This window comes from Malaclemys terrapin, chromosome 15 (assembly GCF_027887155.1).
Source record: "Malaclemys terrapin pileata isolate rMalTer1 chromosome 15, rMalTer1.hap1, whole genome shotgun sequence".
Taxonomy (NCBI): domain Eukaryota; kingdom Metazoa; phylum Chordata; order Testudines; family Emydidae; genus Malaclemys; species Malaclemys terrapin.
Window position 1 is genome coordinate 12,212,734 of NC_071519.1, and position 19,733 is coordinate 12,232,466.

At 51.8% G+C, this 19,733-nt stretch overlaps 2 protein-coding genes across 10 annotated transcripts in view; one reads left to right on the top strand and one right to left on the bottom strand.

Moving 5' to 3' along the window:
* LOC128823027 (zinc finger protein 501-like) overlaps nt 1-19,733 on the top strand; it is a 65,730-nt gene that overhangs the window by 24,800 nt on the left and 21,197 nt on the right. For 4 of the 9 annotated variants that reach the window (XM_054005039.1, XM_054005046.1, XM_054005047.1 and 1 more), the window contains exons 2-3: nt 15,825-15,952; nt 18,631-18,770. The gene's annotated coding sequence lies outside the window, so the exon portion shown is untranslated. Of the gene's footprint in view, nt 1-14,413; nt 14,497-14,702; nt 15,142-15,824; nt 15,953-18,630; nt 18,771-19,733 lie in introns of those variants that run through there. The other 5 variants (XM_054005043.1, XM_054005041.1, XM_054005040.1 and 2 more) reach the window with 5 other exon arrangements.
* LOC128822989 (zinc finger protein 883-like) lies at nt 1,993-14,136 on the bottom strand. The gene is made up of 5 exons (XM_054004952.1): nt 14,055-14,136; nt 12,709-12,797; nt 11,854-11,980; nt 8,520-8,633; nt 1,993-8,071 (listed from the first exon to the last, which is right to left on the bottom strand). The coding sequence occupies exons 2-5, from the start codon at nt 12,787-12,789 to the stop codon at nt 6,438-6,440; spliced, it is 1,956 nt and encodes a 651-aa protein (XP_053860927.1). The 5' UTR covers nt 12,790-12,797; nt 14,055-14,136; the 3' UTR covers nt 1,993-6,437.

Consider the following 19,733-nt stretch of genomic DNA (forward strand, 5'->3'; position numbering starts at 1 on the left):
CTTCAGCTCCCCAGAGCCTGCCTAGCACTGCGCTGTCCCAGGTGCTAGTCTCCTCACACAGGAGACAGACCTTCACCCTTTGAAGGCCTGGGAGACACTGCTTGCTGCGCTCCTGTGCAGCCTTTAGGTAGGGCCTAGCCTAGCCCTGATTGGCTGCTGGCCTGCGCAGCCGCTCTGGCCTATTCTAGCCCCCTCTCTCATGAAGGTGAGGCAGCCGCCCCACCACAGGCATACATAACTCCTTCTGGACTAGTCTGGGGTAACCCCACACTATGGGCGGAGGAGTTCCTGCCCCTCAGACCATACTCGGCATGCTCCAAGCGCTATGCTAGTATAAAAGGGAGCAGCCCGGTTCAGGCTGGGTTGACAACCAGAGAAGGAGGATCTTTGGGCGAGGCTCCAGCTGAGGCGCCGTCTCAGCCCTTTCCTGCTGGAGCCAGAGATCCTGAGATCCGGCCCAAAGATACGTTGCCATCAGGATCCCAGGGAGTTACCTGCGCTGAGGAACCGGGAGCCCTTGGTCCCTCATGGACTGCAACTTCAGGAAGTTCGGTATCTCCTACCCGTGTGAGGTCAGCGTGATCCAGTGGCATTCCTCGCTGACCCAGTGCTGGCCCACTCCATTAGTCAAAGCCCTGGATTAGGGCCCGGTGCAGTCAGATGGTCCCAGGCCTCCCCCCCCCCCCCACCTGGGCCGCCACACCCCTCTGATGTTGGCTGCTAGACCACACTGCCCTGCATCTCAGGGCTGCTATATTGACTCTGGCCACTAGACCACACTGCCCTGCATCTGGGGGCTGCTAATATGGAGTCTGGCCACTAGGCCATGCTGCCCTGCATCTGGGGGCTGCCGCTTTGACCCTGACCCGTGAATCTCATCATGGCTAGACCCAATGCAGTCTGGTAGGCTGAAACTGAGGTATCAGCACACCCCCTCCCGGAGCTGGAGAGCCTGAGAGCCTGTCCAACAAGGGACAGGGTGTACATATACACCGTGACTGGGACAATCTACCCCTCCCAGCAGAAATGATTCAGACCTGCTGATAGTGGAGGGGCACAATGTAAAGGGAGGGGAGTGCCCCACGTGTCACCTCTGGGAGGAACCTTCCAGCCTCACATCCCAGGCCAGGGCAGCCAATCCCACCAGTTCCTGAGAGGTTGGGGGCCACAGTAATGGGGATCACAGGCTTCTGGGCCAGCCCCAGCCCAGGGAGACTCTCAGCACCACAGTGTCTCCCCGGAGCTCCTGTGCCCTCGTGGACACCTCAGCAGGGGGAGGGGCACAGGCAATGACCCGAACTTGGGCTGAGCAGAGGGACCCTGCTACCAGTGTCTATGGGGAGCAGAGGGGGCAGGACGGAGCCGCTTCTCCCACCAGCTGAGGGTGGCCGCTCCAAAGGGCTGCCTTTGTGCAGCATGGCAGCTGCCTGTGAGAGAGTCCCCCTTGGGAGGTGGTGGTTGTCACCGCTTCCCACCCAGGTGTGGCTGCTGGGGACGGGTCGAGCGAACCAGAGAACCTCCGCCCCGCCCCCCACATTTCTGGCTTGCTCGAGCCCTGTCACCTCCACTTAGAACCCTTCAAATGAGACCCCCAATCTCAGCTGGGCCTGACATGACAACCCCAGGCCAAACCACATGGGTGTGGCAGCTAGGCCTGGTGATGACAGCAGAGAAATCCACCACCACCCAAGCTCTACTACCCCTCCTTCCTCCCCCCCCCTCCCCCCAGCAGGCAGACACATGGCCCCTGGCCCATGTGTACCCCCACTACTCCTGAAAGCCTGAGAGGGGAGGTCATTTTTCCTTACGATGCTCTGAGCCCCCCCAGGTTGCAGTGGGAGATGAAATGTGTGCCCACCCAGCTGTTCCTATATGAGAACCAACAGATTAATATAGAGGGAGCTGATAAGGCTCCATTTTGGGCTGCTTGATTTTCACCCACATTCTCTACGGTTCTGGCCCATGTCGCTTATTGAAAGACATGACTCAATATCCCTTTTACACATTTCATTAAAATGCACACATAAAATGAAGAACACACCTCCTAAACCTAAAGTATTATGAACACTACTCAGCTAGCTCTAGGGTATACAATACCGTGATCACGTTCAGCTCAGATCAGGAAATCCATCAGTTAACAAGTATCCTGCTTTGGAATCAAGTCATCAGTTCAGCCAAATCATCAGAATTATACAACAAAAAATCAACCCTTATAAATCCTAAAGCAGGAACCCAAGGAGGCAGTTGCTCATTTAGTTATTAATCCCAATTAGAGAACTTCACCCAGGCAATGTGATCCACCCTGAGCCGATGCAATATTTCAATACTAACACCAGTTTATTTAAGCCACAACTTCAGGGCTTCTGCCTTAGATTTCACCAGTATGTGGCTAACCTTCTCCCAGTGGCTTCCACAGATGAAAACCTTAGTACAGATACAGATTCAGACCTTAATACACAGGTATTTAACAGTATCTATCCGACAGCTTAGGTTCTTAGAACACTTTCACAGAACAAGGAGCACGTTCAATCATTTTGTAGGGCAGCATTTTTGGCTTATTTAGATTAGGGAATTATTATTTGTAGCTCTTCCCCTGCGTGGATGTGGCAGGTTTCATACCCACATGCACACGCTGAGACCCACTCAAAAATCAAAGTAGAATAGAAAGGCTGGGGCGTCTCCCAGTTAATAAAAACAAGTATGGAAATATAGAAAAAATAACAAGACACTGAAATGGACAATTGACTAACTCTGGACTCACAGAGTGGGAGTTAGAGGACTCAGGAGATGGGGTCACAGGCTCAGTACTCCACATTCGCAAGCTTTCTCAGGTAGGAGAAGACAGGTCAAGGCTGGCACAGCCTGTTGTTGATGTTAAGACTTCTTTCCCCAGAAGGGATCAGTTCCAGGGTCCCGGCATGTCCATCTTTCTTAGGTTGCTGGTACAAAAGGGCTTCCACCTTTACTTTGGTCTTTTTGGTTGATTCCAGCTCACCCCACATTACAGTCACTCCCCTGAAGTCTCCGGGCAAATGAGGAGTGCAGGACGCCTTGGTTACAGACAACGTGGCCGGAACCATTTCAAGTGAGGCAGAACGTGGGCTATCGTCAGTTTGGAAGAGTCCCACTTAACCCAGCAGTTTTCTTAAAAGATCGGTTGTTGTGAACCACGTACAATGTGGAGATTTGCACCCCAAAGATCTCAAAAATGAAAATACCAAGGACAGTTTGGAGGAGTTTCCATAGCTTGGCTTGGGGGTTAAAAGGCTGAGCCATAACAGCTGGCTTCCTCAAAAGAGGAAAAGGGGTCTCAGCTCCCAGAAAAATAACAGGTGGCAAAAACAACAGAAAAAACCTATTGCATCATGCATCCATTGCCATTCCTAAAAAGAACCAGGGACATCTCATGACAGACATTATACATCTTTGCTTTGCAGAGAAGAGGGGAACTGAGTGACCCGTACAGTCTAATTTGGTAAAAGGTTTCACAACTTGTCTCCTTACATAATTTTACTTTAAAGGTTGTCAAAAACATATTCCATTTGAAATAGAAACAACCGAAGTCTGGTTCTGTGCTCTCCTATACACTAGTTTTCTCACCCATTCCACCACCTCAACCTTGGAGTGATGATGTACTGCAGAATGCCTTAGTCCACAGGGGTATTTTACATCAAATAAACTTTTTAGGGTTAGCCACCACTTTGTATATTACTTGCAAAAAGCAAACCGATGCAAGTCACAGTGTTCCAATATAATTCAGGTTATCACTAAATTAGGCTTTAAACCTGAAATTAACTTCATCGGTAATTTCATTTTCACTGGTTACAAGAACATATTCAAAGATTATAAAATTTTATCATACGTGTTAGTTTCCTTTTAATCCCCATTTCCACCAAGTGAGCACTGTGTAAATGTGATCTACACCAGCATAGGAGCTTTCCACATCTGTGAGTTCATTTATCTCTGGGGCTTTGGACATAAGTGTTAGTGGAAGGGGTCTCATGCTATGTGGGAAGGTTTGCATCCTGAGAAAAAGGACCTCAACTCTATATTCACACCTTCCACTCTTTCAAAGAAGCAGAAAGTTGAGGCAAAGTGGCACAACTGCATAAGACACAAGAGCAAAACTACGAGACAAAAGCCTAAAATCAGGACTCAACGTCTGTATGTCCAGCAGTCTGAAATTGGAACCTGGCATATGCATTCCCTCATCAGTTACCACCATTTCAACAGCATGAAACGCCTTGTTGCCCAATCAGGCTGGCGAAGGAATGTCCTCTGAAGGCATCAACTATTTCTCACTTTGCCTCATGGAACTTTGGATCCAAATAGTGAAGGACCTTCCAATTAAGCCATGGCAACCCTTGGGAGTGTAATCTGAGACACTGAACTAGGGAGCAGTGTTAAAAAACAAACAGTTTTACCTGGACTGTAGTTCACCACAGCTTCCTTCTTTGGGGCAAAAATCGACTACTGGGTACCTTCTATATCAAACTGAGTTCTTGCCAAATCCTTGGCCATGGTCAGGGTACATTTACCCTTCTCTGGAATTGAATCCTTTACAAAACCACCCAAAACGTGAGCAGTGTTAGTGAGGAATGGCTTCCCCAAACACACCCAATTTGTTTATTTGAACTGGTGGCACAGGTCCAAGTTAGGGACTAGAAACACTCCTGCATCAGAATCCCTGTAAGTCACCAAAGGAGCAGAGTATATTAAAAATAGATATTCTGCAACTATATCACATTCAACACGGAGTTCACTGTAGTGCACATTTGCAGCATCTCTCATGGGCAAGTTCACCAGAAATGAACTTCTATTTTTTCCAAATCAACACAGACAGAGACCGCGTTTCCCAAATCATAGGACACACGCACCCAGTGACTTCAGTTAGTTGCACAATTTGGGGTGTGCTGTTGTTCACCATTTCAGAGTGGAGCCCTAAACCCACTACTGTTGCCTTGGCAGTATGCCCAACGGTTTGGAGCATCTTCTCCTGATGAGTGAATTGCACTTGAGTTTTTTTCATGTCATCATGCAGCAGTGGGGGAAAGACACAACTAAAATAAGGAAGGACTCTTTTAGCAAACAGTCATTTGTCCCAAAGTCCTTGATAAATCCGAGCCACATCCCAGAGAACTAATATTCAATAATGTGACGAAATGGCCTTCAGAAGAGAGAGAACAATCCACAACACAGAGCAGTATAAGTCACTTTCTCTTTCATACAAAGTGAAATTCCAGAGCGGATTACCTCTGATTATTCAAAAATAATCAGGAGAGCAGATTCCCCCATCATTTTCTCCTCTGATCCATTCAAACCTGCTTCATTCAACAGCACTTCATTATTATGGAGTCGTGTTATTTAGAAAAATAATTAGCAACATCGTAATGGAGGAAAACTGCCACCCTTCTCATCTGCTGACAATCCCAGATCAGCAGGAAAATGTCCAGAAGTGGCTTTGCCAATAGATGGAAACAGGGATAAAAGCACAGAATGATCACTCTGTGTTTCGGATCCACTGGAATTCCCCATCCAGGTCTGTGACACTTGCATCGCTAGCCCTAAGGAGTCGGATTTAGGATCAAATTGCAGAGACTCTTTGGGAGGTGGGGGGTAGAATAAAGGGAGGATAAACTCCATTGTGGCTCACACAGACACCAGCGCTGTTGGAGGGAACAGGCATAGTGATGGTCATGGAGAAGGAGGGAATCCATCTGACTCAGCCCATTTCCTTCCTTTGTCACAAAGGCCGAAACAATACATTTGTCCCACTGCTGTGCCTCCTCTTCGTTATATTTAAATATATTTTAAATACGAAAAATAGTGAACAAACAAACAACCTGCTGTCCAGCACAACCTGGACCAGTGTGAGAACAACTGGGAATGAGACAATCTGTTGCCAAAGGGGGAACTTGGTGATTAACAGTTGCTCTGGTAGTAGGGTGACAGTTTGAATGTGAGCCTCAGGGCTTGTTTAGACTATGAATATTGGTGTCGATTAGGACAGGTCAAAGGGGAAGGTGCTAGCTAACCCCAACCATTGTACCTGGGCTATGTCAACATTGCAAAGCTATCTGTGTGTTTACATGAGGATAGCTACCTCGAGCAGGCCAACTCCATGGAAAATCCTAGAGGAGACAAAGCCAAGGTCGATTTTTGCTCAGTGTAGCTACTTGAGGTCACCCCTATTTCCCCCAGCAAGGGCTGATGGACATTCCTGGCAGGAGGGACACACTCCCATGACTCACAGGAGAAAAGAATTAGTAGAAAGGACCATGGGATTCACCCCTGAGAAGAGTGACCTGCAAAAGGAAAAGCGGGCAACTCACCTGAGGAAGCTGAGAGAACACGGTGATGCAAATGGTGCAAACAGCCCTAAAAGATCACTATGTAAGAATTAGCAAATGTCTTTTTAAAAATGTATTTTTTCTGCCCTACACAAAGTTTTTATGCTGTGTATCTCCCTTGTGAAGACTCTGATGTCTATTAAGGTGTGAGCTTCGGATGAAACTTTTCCCGCACTCACAGCATTCATAGGGTCGCTCTCCTGTGTGGATTTTCTGATGATTAATAAGCACTGAGCTCCAAGTGAACCGTTTCCCGCACTCACAGCATTCATACGGGCGCTCTCCCGTGTGGATCCTTTGATGTTTACTAAGGTCTGATTTGACAGTGAAGCGTTTCCCACACTCACAGCATTCATATGGTCTCTCTCCTGTGTGGATCCTCTGATGCCTAATAAGGGATGAGCTCCGAGTGAAGCTTTTCCTGCATTCACAGCATTCATAGGGTGTCACTCTTGTATGGCTTGTCTGATGTTTAATAAGTTTTGAAATCTTACTGAACTGTTTCCCGCACTCACAGCATTCATACAGGCGCTCTTCTGTGTGGATCCTCTGATGATTAATAAGGCCTGAGCTCTGAAGGAACGTTTTCCCGCACTCACAGCATTCATAAGGTCGCTCTCCTGTGTGGATCCTCTGATGATTAATAAGCGCTGAGCTCCAAGTGAACTTTTTCCCGCACTCACAGCATTCATAGGGGCGCTCGCCTGTGTGGATCCTCTGATGTTTATTAAGATCTGATCTGGCAGTGAAGCTTTTCCCACACTCACAGCATTCATATGGTCTCTCCCCCATATGGATCCTCTGATGTCTAATAAGGGTTGAGCGCTTAGTGAAGCTTTTCCTGCATTCACAGCATTCATAGGGTGTCACTCTTGTATGGCTTGTCTGATGTTTAATAAGTTTTGAAATCTTACTGAACTGTTTCCCGCACTCACAGCATTCATACTGGCGCTCTCCTGTGTGGATCCTCTGATGATTAAGAAGGCCTGAGCTCTGAAGGAACGTTTTCCCGCACTCACAGCATTCATAAGGTCGCTCTCCTGTGTGGATCCTCTGATGATTAATAAGCGCTGAGCTCCAAGTGAACTTTTTCCCACACTCACAGCATTCATATGGGCGCTCGCCTGTGTGGATCCTCTGATGTTTATTAAGATCTGATTTGACAGTGAAGCTTTTCCCGCATTCACAGCATTCGTAGGGTCTCTCTCCCATATGGATCCTCTGATGTCTAATAAGGGATGAGCACTGAGTGAAGCTTTTCCTGCACTCATAACACTGATAGGATCTTTCTCTTGTATGACTTGTCTGATGTTTAATAAGGTTTGATTTCTCACTGAACTGTTTCCCACACTCACAGCATTTGTAGAGGTTCTTTCCCATGTGGATCATCTGATGTCTAATGAGGGTGGAGTTCAGAGTGAAGGTTTTCCCACACTCGGTGCATGTGTTTTTTCTCTCTCCTGTAGGTTTTATCTGCTGGGCTTTGATTTGCTTGAGGTCCTTGTGAGTTCCTTGACAATAATTGGATTTACCCTCTTTCTCTCTGGGCTGGTTTCTCTGCTCTCTCTCTGGCCTGTGCTCCCTCTCACAGGCTTTTCCCTGCACACGATGCCTGGACACATTCCTTTTGGATCTTTGTGATAATCCCCCATGTGGTTCCACTTGCTCACCATCTTCCTGCTGAGGATTCTGCTCCTCGTTCTCACTCACCATCCCAGCACCTGCTCGGATAGAGAGAGAAACCTCAGAAACAGGGATGGAAAAGGGGAAAACAAACCAAAATTAGAGTTGGAGAGAGAGAAAAAAAAGAACTAGTAGCTGAATTCTCCAAAACTCTTCTCCATAGGGGAGAGAGGAGGGAACCAGTTCTACCTCCGAAGAAGTGGGTTATAGCCCACGAAAGCTTATGCTCTAATAAATTTGTTAGTCTCTAAGGTGCCACAAGTACTCCTGTTCTTTTTGAGTTCTACCTCCGCCTCCCATCAGGGAGGGAACGACTGCCAGGTGTCAATCAGGAGCCATAGGAAGCCATTTGTGACAGCTGCCCTGAGGATAAAATACCTCCTGGGGATAATCCCAAACTCCAAGAGCTGACAGGGTGTCTTTAGGGAGTCCCAGCTGTTTCTTTCAGGCACTGAGAGTTCTGGAATTGATTTAATGATTCCTCACCTATGCAGACACCTCTCAGGATCCCTCTTTCCACAGAGCCCTGGAGATCCAGGACCCACGGCTCCTCCCCTTGTTCCAGCTGGGAGACCACATCGGGTTTGGACACTGGAAACCCTGCTCCGGGGAAAGAAAACAAGCGAGATCGGGGAATTCATGGGACATTCGTCACAAAGAAGATACTATTACTTTAACCCCAGCCCATTTTAACCAGTAAAATCCTGGGGGCAGCTCCCTAGGTGATCAAACGTGCATGAGTAAGGCTAAGATTTTGTCAGGGATATTTTTAGTAAAAGTCACAGACAGGTCACAGGAAATAAAGAAAAATCCACAGACGTCATGACCTGTCCGTGACTTTTACTAAAAATATCCCTGACAAAATGGGGATCTGCAGGTCCCCACATCGCCTGTAACGGCTGAGCAGCTGCTGGTTGGCTGGGAGCGCTGGGGCTCCATTGGGTGTCAGAGTTCCAGGTCCCCCCGCCCCCTGTAGCTGGATGCTGCGGGCCTCCTCCTGGCTGCAGCAGCTGGGAGCTTCACCGCCTGCAGTGGCTTGGAGCTCTGGGGGGCCCCTGCCACTCACGACAGTGTGGAGTTGCTGGGTTCCCCCACCACCTGCAAGGGCCAGGAGCCGCAGGATACCCCCACCGCCTGCAGCTCCGGGGGCCCCGCTGCCCGCAGCAGCTGGGAGCTTGGGGCTTTCTTCGGCAGCCTGGAATTGTGGGATTTCCTCCGCCGCCCATGGTGGCCAGAAGCTCGGGGCTTCCCATGGGTGGGGGTACTCCACAGCTCCCGACCTCCGCAGGCTGAAGTCACAGAGGTCTCTGGAAATCACGGATTCCCTGACTTCCGCAGCCTCTGTGACTAAATCGTAGCCTTACTTATGAGGGATTTAACTAGCCCCATCTCTGCTGGGAATAGGGTTGCCAATTTTGGTTGGATGTATTCCTGGAGATTTCATCACATGACTTAATCTTTAATTCCTGGAGACTCCAGGCCAGTCCTGGAGAGTTGGCAACCCTAGCAGGGAGGACACAGCCAGACACTACTCATCAAAGGGGCTCCTAAAACACAGCGACACAAACTCCACGTCCCAGAAAATTAAGACACCAGCCATAAAATAAGTCACCGTGGATCGGCTTCTAATTCACAGAGAGAAACCCGGGACCACTGAGCATGGGCTGGCGGGATTCAGCGCAGTAAGGAATAGGCGGGACTGGGGTGTCACTGAATGTCGTATCTCAGGGCTTGTCTACCCTTCAAACACTGTAGCTGCACTGCTGTAGTGCTTCAGTGTAGCACTCCCTACAGCAACGGGAAGGGTTCTCCCGTCGGCATCGGTCATCCACCTCCCCGAGAGGCAGGAGCTAGCTCAATGGAAGCATTATTTTCTATTTAAAGACCAACTATTCTAACTACTCGCAAATTCACCCGTTTATTCGGATTGGACAAATTTTTTACGGCCATTTAGGGAAGAGCTAATTGTCCAAATAAGGGGTTATTTGATCAAGAGGTTCCTAAAATACAGCCCCCCCCCCCACATCCTACACAGCTTTTTATAAAATCATCTTGCTCTTGTAATTTTGTCGTGCACGGAGCTGGGGCTGAAACTATGGTTCGCATTGTCCCCCGACTGATCCCAGTAACTTAGCATTTATCTCACTTAATACATGGCACCTACTGCCTCTTTGGGATACCAGGAGTGAAAAAAGTTAATAACTGTAGAATTTGGAATTTAGAAGAGCACAAGCCAAACTGATGAGTCAATGCCATTGAATGCACTAGTGCAGCAAGATGAAATCTCTGTTAACTGCTAGAGGATGTCTAGCAATCTGCTGTCACGGGTTGGCTCAAGGGGATGTGCTGTGGCCACTGAACCTGATTTACACTCATGACTTTGAGACTGAGCCCTGCCTCTACTACCTTTCAGACAATGTGTGTCTTGCATCCTGCAGATATTCTTCTAGGAAGTTTTGCCCTCTCATAACAAAATGTTCGGGTTAAGAGTAATATTTTAAAGTGATCTAAAATCCACATCCACATTTTTTCCCAGTCTGCGCTTAAAAGTTTTGCCAGGATAGCTCTGTCGGTTAGGAATGTTAAAAATCAACATAGTTATGCCAGCAAAAGCTCTAGGGTAGACACAGTTATAGTGGCAAAGAAAAAAAAAACATTAAAAAAATCAAGGTAATTAAATACCCATAAACTACATTCATTCAAAGTTCAAATTGCCCTGTGCCGATTCATGTCCTTTCAACATGTGCATGGCAGCTAAATGTAAACCTCTGAAAACTATGAAAGGAAGAGTTAAAGTACATGCCACGCCTGCAATACAAGCTTAGCTCCGCCCCTGCCATAACCCTGGAATTGGCACTAGCCACTGGGAAAGGTTCAGTAAGGCTCGTGCAAAGGTTTACAAACTACAAAGGGAAGCGGAGAATTCTCCATCTCAGGAAGTTTTCGAGTCAAGACTGGATGCCTTTCTGGAAGACCCTTTAGTCAAACACAAGGTATTCAGCTCAATACAGCAGTAAATGGATGCAATTCTGTCTCTTGTGTTATAGAAGAGCTCAGACTAAATGACCTGATAGTCCTTTCTGGCCATAAAAGTCTATAAATCTACAATAGAGACAAAGGAGGACTAAAATAACATGTCACTGTTTGTGTTGTGTTCCAGAGATTGGAATATTAGCATTTATCTGCATGCCCTCCAGCTGTCTGCAGTGTCATCTTGAGCTGTAATTTGATGAAGGACGGATTAGTTGGAGCAGCTTGGTAGAGCTGTGACTGTGATATGAAGAGAGGTGCATGTGAACCTTGAGGGATCAAGTCTGCCCCATTTCCGTGCTGAGTGTTGTAGGTTGTGTCAGTGAAGGGGCACGAGGGTGTGTTCTTGTCCCAGAGATTGTCAGCAGCCTGGTGGCATATGTGCTAGTGGTCTCCAGGGTTCAGTCAGGGCAAAGTGAAGGCAATGACTCAAAAGGAATCCTCAGGGAGAGGGTAAAGGGGTGATACCACTTTGCACGTCTGAGATGGTTTGTGTGGAGCGGGATCAGTGTTTGACTGCCAGCCAAGTGTCAGAAACGTCTGTTCCCTACATGGAATCTAAATTCAAGTTTTGCATTAGCAAAAAGATGATGTTAGACTTTATGTTATACTGCTCCTGTGCTCTGTTTCCAAAGTGTTCTGTAACAGTGGAGGGCAGAGTGCTGGTACGTGTCATTGCCATGTTGGGGCGTTGCTGAAACAGGGCAGAGTTGAGGTTGCATTGTGGGGGTGACGTGAACCTTAACTCTGCATTTCCCCTTCTAAGAACCGAGGGGACAGGAATCCTTACCCAGCAATGTCACATTCTCATAGTTCTCCTGCATGACGTCTCTGTAGAGGGCTCTCTGAGCGGGGTCCAGCAGAGCCCCCTCTTCCTTGGTGAAATACACAGCCACCTCCTCGAAGGTCACCGGCCCCTGAAAGAGCAAGAGCCCTGCACTCAGTACTTGCTGCCCCAGTCAGAACACCACTATTCATGGGGGGAAAGGAGCCAATCAAATGGAAGCTCTTGGAGGTTCGCAGTCAACAGAGTCTCACCCCACACCACATTGAGCATCCAGGAAACACCAGGATGAGGAAACAAACAGGAAGCCCCTTGTCTCTCCCAGTCCCAGCAGATCCATCACACATCTACTAGCCACAGACTGATACAGGAGATGGAGCCCCTCACAGGGTCCAGGGAGAGCTCCTTGGTAGGAAGCCCAACACCCTCCTCATTGTGAGGAGCTGGATATGATGGGAGGCGCATCTCCCCTAAGCCACACTGGTGGGTGCCCCCTTCATCTTTCAAATCCACCATTGGTTAGTCAGATCAGGCTCCAGCACTGGGAATCTGGTCAGCTTTCCTAGCCCCATCTAAGTGGGTTGTTTCCTCTTCCACAAATTAGGGAATTTCCACATTCCAGTCTCATGGGTCTGTTCCTAGAATCTAAGCCACATATTTAAAAAGTCCCAATAGGTTTGCCTGGCCTCCTCCCTTTCTCCACCCTGTGAACTTCCTGCCCGCTCCTCCCTTTCTCCACCCTGTGAACTTCCTGCCCGCTCCAACCTCCTAGTAGACTACGCAAACATTCCCCCATCCTGTGATTTGCTGTCCCTCTCCCTCCAGGAGGAACCCACCAGCAAACCGTCCAATAATCCTTACCTGAACCGGCTCCATTTCAGCCATTTCTCTTCCCTGTCCCATGGGAGGATGGGATGAGCTGGAGCGAAACCTGGATGTCATTCTGCAGCCTGGCAGGGTGAGAAGGGCAACTGCAGATGTTACAGAACTGGCGTAAGTTAATTTCACATCATGATTTCTGCTCCCTCCCCTGCTGGGCTTTTTCTCTGCAAACAGATATCCTAGATTCTGCCATGCCGGGAAAATGCTTGGTAACTTTATTATAGGGTAGACCTGGCCCCTCCCACCAGGGCGAAGCCCACAGACACATTTTTAAGGGGTTACGGGAGGACCGCTGATCACTCTCCCGTCAACTCCTGTACTCCACCTAATTGAGAAGAGTAAGGGGAGTCGATAGGAGAGCGTCTCCCATTGACGTCGCGTAGTGTGGATCCCACGGTAAGTAGATCTAAGCTACATCAATTTGAGTTACGCTACTCACGTAATTCAAATTGCATAGCTTAGATTGACTTTTCCCTTTAGTGTAGACAAGGCCATAGTCTCCCAGTAACAAAGTCTCTGAACAAAATGCTAGAAAAGTGCCCCTTCCATGCCCTGTTGCTGGCAGTGAACAGCCCCACCCCACTCTAGAGACAGCTGTGTCTGAGGACTCCCCCAAACAGCATCCACTAACCCCTGACCCCTTTTGGGGAATGACTGAGGAGTCAGGACAACAATTTCCCACCTAAACAAGGACAAATGGCTGCAGATAAAATGGGTGGGAAAAGCCTCCAAATCTGAGGAGAATTTAAATGGCCATTTGAGAATTATGGAGAAAAAATAAAATGAGAATAGAGAGTGAATAATTGTACAGGAAAGGGGGAAATCTCCATGGATTTTTTATCCATATGCAATAATGAGAGAGAAAAGGGGGAAAACTAGAAGGAATTTTTAATCAATATTTCAGAGGGAAGTGGCACAACCAGGGAAAGGATGCCATTCACTCCCCCTGTTACTCCCACCCGACACACACACACCCCTACACCTCTGCCCTTGGAATTTCCTGACTGCACAAAGACAGTTCAATCTACCACATTTCACACGGTCTTTCCCCTCCCTACAACTCTGGCTTTCCCCCATCTCTTCCCTTCCTGACACCTCCACCTCCACCCCACAAAGGGGAACCACTTCTCTTTCCCCATCGGAATCCCAGTTGTGACCGGGGCGGATCCTGGCTGCAGCTGAGAACAGCAGCTCCCACGCTTCTGGCAGGCACCTTAACAACTAAGGAGCAGATTCCCAGGGGCGGCAACATCTGAGAATCCCTTGGGCAGAGAGTCACTTTCCTTCCCGTCCCCAGCGCTTTCCCCGGGGTCTCTCTCAGTCACCTGGAGTCTCTGGCTCGCAGTTGATGTTGGCAGAGTCCGGGGCTGCACTGGGGGCTAGTCCCACCCTGGGTTGGGCACGACACGAGCTTTAATGAAGGTCTCTCCCCAGCACAGACCCTGCTGGGTCCAGGGTTTCCAGATCACAAGGGACTGAGGAAGCAGCGTCTTGTGTTTAACCGAGCACCCGCCCCCACGTGCTGCCCGGGGTCTGATCTCGGTGCTTTGTTCTCCCCAAGCCCGGCCTCCTTCTTCCCAGGACCCATCGCTCCCAGGGGCCGTAACGGGGGCGAGCGGGGCAGCCGCTCAGGGCACAAAGCCGCGGGGACGGTGACAAAAGATGGGGCGAGGCGGGATCGAGACCCGTGTCCCCAGCCGGAGCAGGCGGTCTCCGCGGGCGGCGCTAGCGCCGGGGCCGGGGCTGCCACAAGGACTAAGCGGGCCGGTCAGTACCATGGGCTGAGGCTGTTCCCGGGGCCGGGGGGGGGCAGGGTCTGAGCAAGGGGCGGAAATTGGCGGGCGGAGCGGGCGGGAGCGAGGCTGAGGGGCACAATCAAGGACGGCGGGGGGGGGGGGGGGGACTCAGGGTGAACCCAGGGGCGAGGCGCTGCCGGACAGCGGCGGGGGCAGAACCTGGGCGCGGGGGGGGGGGGGGTCAGTTACCCCGAGGGGCGGAGCCACCCGCCGGGTTTGCAAAGACGGGGGGGGGGAGGGGCTTTTCTATTCCCCGCTCACGGGAACGTCTCCGCGCAGGTTTCCCCGGGGGACGTTCCTGGGGGCGCACCAGGGTCAGGCCCAGAGACCCCGGAGCTGAGGCTCCCCCGCCCCGCGCTGGCCCCGGCGTCTCTCCGCCAATCAGGGAGCGGGGCGTTCTGACGCGCACCCCCCTCCGCCAATAGAAGGCCGCGCGTGAGAGAGAGCCCGGCGCTTCTCAGCGTGCCCGGGGAGGGCTAGCGCGGGAGGACGGGGATATGGGGCACTTCCGCTTCCTGCGGCTGGGGGGGCTCGTTGCCTTGGCAGCCTGACACGTCACTTCCGCTGTGAGGAGAGTCGAACTACGCTGGGCGGGGCGCCTCTCGCTCGAGCCCAGGTAAGGGAGCGCCCCGGGTTCAGCCCCGCCCCGCCCCCAGCCGGCGCCTCTCAGACCCCCCCCGCCGGGAGCCTCCCGGCGCCTTCCCGCTTCTCAGGCGAACTCTCGTGTCCCGGGGGCGGGGCCTGGTCCCTGGCGGCCCCGCCCCTCGGCCGGGCGCTGCGCTGTGGGCGGGGGCTCAGCCCCGGGGTCTCTGGCCCTGTCCCCGCTGCTCCCCGGGCCCGAGCAGCGCCCCCAGGATCGGCCCCGCCCCCGCCAGTGCCAGGGCTCCAGAGGGAGCGATCGGACCCGCCCGGCTCCCGGGGGCCAGCGATCAGGCTGTGGGCGGGAGGGGGGCGGGGCGGAGGGGGATCGGGCTGTGGGCGGGGCGGGGATCGGGGCGGGGATCAGGCTGTGGGCGGGAGGGGGGCGGGGATCAGGCTGGAGGGGGGAGGGGCGGGGCGGGGATCAGGCTGTGGGCGGGGCGGGGCGGAGGGGGATCAGGCTGTGGCCGGGAGGGGCGGAGGGGGATCAGGCTGTGGGCGGGGCGGGGCGGAGGGGGATCAGGCTGTGGGCGGGAGGGGGGCGGGGATCAGGCTGTGGGGGGGATCAGGCTGTGGGCGGGGTCTCCTGCCTCAGGGGGGCAGCCCAGGGGGCGCTGTAGGGGGCAGCGGTTCACTTTCCGGGTGACTGTCCCCTTTCAGGAGTCGGGTGTGTCTCGTGTACCCCAGGTTACAGCTGTAGCAATACCAGCGTGTCACTGCACAGGATGACTGGACGTGGCTGACTTTCTCAGCTTTACCATCTAATGATAACATACATCAACTGGAATGTAAATATTGTACTTGCGTTTCAGCGTACAGGACAGAGCAGTGTGCACAAGTCATTGTGTAAAATGTAGTTTGCACTGACTTCGCTAGTGCTTTTTATGTAGCCTGTTGTAAAACTAGGGGAAATATCTAGATGAGTTGCTGTACCCCCTGAAAGACTCCTGTGTACCCCGAAGGGTACCTGTACCCCTGGTTGAGAACCACTGATGTAGGGGAACCCAGACCCACCCCCTGTACCGACTTCCAACCCAGTGCCCTAGGTGGCTGGTTCGGCGTTGCTTACCTTGCGTCAGCCTCAAATCAGCTTCACTGGGTCGCCACATTGCGCCCCATCGTGGCCAGGAGTCAGAGAAAGGATGGCGCAATTATTGACACTTTCACTATTCTCCTTTTCAGGCTTTGCCCCATTTTCTCTCTAATTCTCCAATGTTAATGTCACAATCTCAGATTTGGGATATTTTCCCACCCATTTAATCTGCAGTAAATTTTCTGTCTTTCATTGTGAAATTGTTGTCCTGAATCATTCCTCAAATGAGAAGGGGTTTAATGGGTGGAGCTTGCAGTGCCGTGAGACGCAGCTGCGTCTGGGGTGGGATGGGGTGGCCATTCTCCGCCAGCAACACGGCATAGAGGGGCACAGGAAGAAAAAGTCCCTAAAGACTGTCCAGCCCAAGGTTACACAGTCCCGGCTACTGCTACCCACAACTGCCCAATGCAGCTCCCCGCAACTGCAAGTCACCTGCCACTCCCTGCTGCTGTCCCCTCCAGGGCCGGCTCCAGGCACCAGCGAAGGAAGCAGGTGCTTGGGGCGGCCAATGGAAAGGGGTGGCCCGGCCGGGTCTTTGGTGGAATTCGGTGGCGGGTCCCTCAGTCCCTTTCTTCCTCTTTGAGCAGTTGCAGAAGTGCTGCCAAAGAGGAAGAGAGGGAGCGAAGGGTAGAAGAATGAAGCAGCATGATTCAGCCACCGCCGAAGTACCGCCGATTGGCTTTATTTTTTTTTTCCGCTTTGCTGCTTGGGGCAGCAAAAAAACTGGAGCCGGCCCTGGTCCCCTCCCCACTGCCAGGGAGATTTCCTGCTCCATACCCCCCTTACTTACCCTCTTAAAGCACCTCCCCAAAGGGCTCCCTACTGCCCATGTGAATGTGTGTGTGTGTGTGTGTGGGGGGGGGAATTATTACTCTGTTGAAATTCTTTATACAGTCCCGTAACACTATCCCACTATTCTCACTTAATATAAAATCTCTTCAGATCTGGGAGGTTTTCTCTCATTATCAAATATTTCTTTTTAGACCTATTTCTTCCCCAATTCTCTGAGGTAGATATAAAATATCCCGTGTGCAGTGCTGTAGTAGCCATGGTGGTCCAAGGACATTAGAGGTTGCCACTTTGATTTGTATAAAAAATTTACGTGTTTTTCTCTGTCCCATTCCTTATGAATCCTAACATGGTTTAGCTTTTTGGTGGCATCTGTGCACTGGATGGAGTTTTTCATTGAGCTGTCTACAGCAACATTCAGCTCCCTTTCTTGAGTTGTGTAGCCGATAATATGTTCTGCCGATGCCACTATGTCTGATGCTTATACGGTAGAGGTTTCTTCCTGCTTCTTTATTTGAATTTCCTCTCCACACTAATGTTGGGGTGTCCTCCAGTAGCTTAGTGTATTAATGACCTCAGCTTGTTATCATATGCATCAATTTGTTGCCATGGCATTCTTGTGGTCAGACATCTGCAGATGTTCTAGCCAAAAGCTGGTGTTAGCTCACGTTCCTGTGGTTGGCTGTTGTCGTTATGGACCAAATTCCCCCTTGACACTCTAATTCAGGGTTGGGAAAACTGGGTATGGAAACTTTATGGCAGGCCATGAATGCTCACGAAATTGGGAGGGTGTGTGTGTGGGCTCTGGGATGAGGCCAGAAATTAGGAGTTTGGGGTGCAGGATGGGGCTCCGGGCTGGGGCAAGGGTTGGTGGGGTGGGGGAGTGAGGCCTCTGGGGTGCGGCTGGGGATGAGGGGTTTGGGGTGCAGGAAGGTGCTCTGGGCTGGGACCAAGGGGTTCGGCGGGCAGGAGGAGGATTAGGGCTGGGGTAGGTGGTTGGTGCGCAGAAGGTCAGGGGTGCAGGCTCTGGGCGGCGCTTACCTCAAGCAGTTCCCAGAAGCAGCGGCATGTCCCCTGTCTGGCTCCTACGCATAGGCGTGACCAGGCGGCTCTGCATGCTGCCCTGTCTGCAGGCACTGCCCCTGCAGACCCATGGGCCATGATTCCTGGCTAATGGGAGCTGCGGGTGTGGCACTTGGGGTGGGGGCAGCGCACGGAGCCCCCTGACTGTCCCTATGTGTAGGAGCTGGAGGAGGGACATGCCACATTGTCTCTGCTACCCAGAACCGTGGCACGCGCAGAGCCGGGCAAGACCTGACCCCGCTCTGCAGCTGAAGCGCCAGAGCAGGGTGAGCCCCAGACCCGTTCCCCGACGGGAGCTCGGGGGCCGGATTAAAATGTCTGACGGGACAGATGCAGCCTGCGGGCTGTAGTTTGCCCACCCCTGCTCGATTTCCAGTTTCTGGATTAACATGTGGGCAAATGAGATCAGGATGCCTCCCTGTGGGGAGGGGATTTCACTTATCACTAAATGCCGGGGAAGCCACTCAGTCTCTCTCTCTCTCTCTCTCTCTCTCTGCTCAGGATATTGGGTTGAGCTTCCTGGGTCAGACACTGCTGCCTGCATTGTGATCTGGGAATCAAGACTGAGCAGCTGCTGCTCCCCTGACGGAGTCAAGGCTAGGGAGTGACCTTAAGTAAAGCCTTCTCTGTGCCCAGACAAGGTGAGGACTTTCTCCAGCTGTAATTATCCCATAAGGTAGGGTTACCATTCATCCGGATTCCCCCGGACATGTCCGGCTTTTTGAGCTAAAAATAGCATCCGGGGGGAATTTGTAAATGTCCGGACTTCCCCCCCCCCCCCCCATGCAGAGCACGCGCGGCTAACAGGGCAGCCGGCCGGATGGTGCCACTTACATGGGGCTCCGACAGCCAGAGAGAGCCCCTCCTCCGCTTCCCCCTCCTCTCCCCTGCAACTGAGAGCACTCCCTCCCTGCATTCGGAGATCGCCTCCAGCAGTCTGGAGCTCCTCCCCAGCTCCTCCTCCACTGCTGCCCAGCGTGCCGGGACAAACGGCTCAGGCCATTCTTGAGCAAGCTCACAGAGACGTTAGGCGAAGGCCAACAACAAGGGGGCCAGGGGGTCGAAGAAGGGGCAGGGAGGTTTTGGAGGTGGCAGTCAAGAGACGGGGGGGGGGTCGGGAATTCGGGAGGGGGGCTTTCTGGGGGGGGGTGGATAAGGTTTTGGGCAGTCAGGGTACAGGTAGGGGGTAGGGTCCTGGGGGACAGTTAGGGTGGGGGGGGTCTTAGGAGGGGGCAGTTAGGGGACAAGGAACAGGGAGGCTTAGGTAGGGGGTGGGGTTCTAGAGGGCAGTTAGGAGCAGGGGTCCCAGGAGGGGGAAGTCAGGGGACAAGGAGCGGGGGGAGGGTTGGGGGTTCTGGAGGGGGCGGGAAGTGGGAGGGGCAGGGGCGGGGCTCCTCCTGTCCTCTTTTTTACTTGCTGAAATATGGTAACCCTACATAAGGCAGCCCTAGGCTTTGCCAACACCAAAATCGGAACCAGAAACTTTAGGTGATTAATAGAGACTTCAGGGAAAATGCTGAGGACGGGCATGAAAATGACTGTGCACAGCTGCTCCCTCATCCTGCATATCTCCTCCCTTAGCAATTACAGGAGTTGATCCAGCC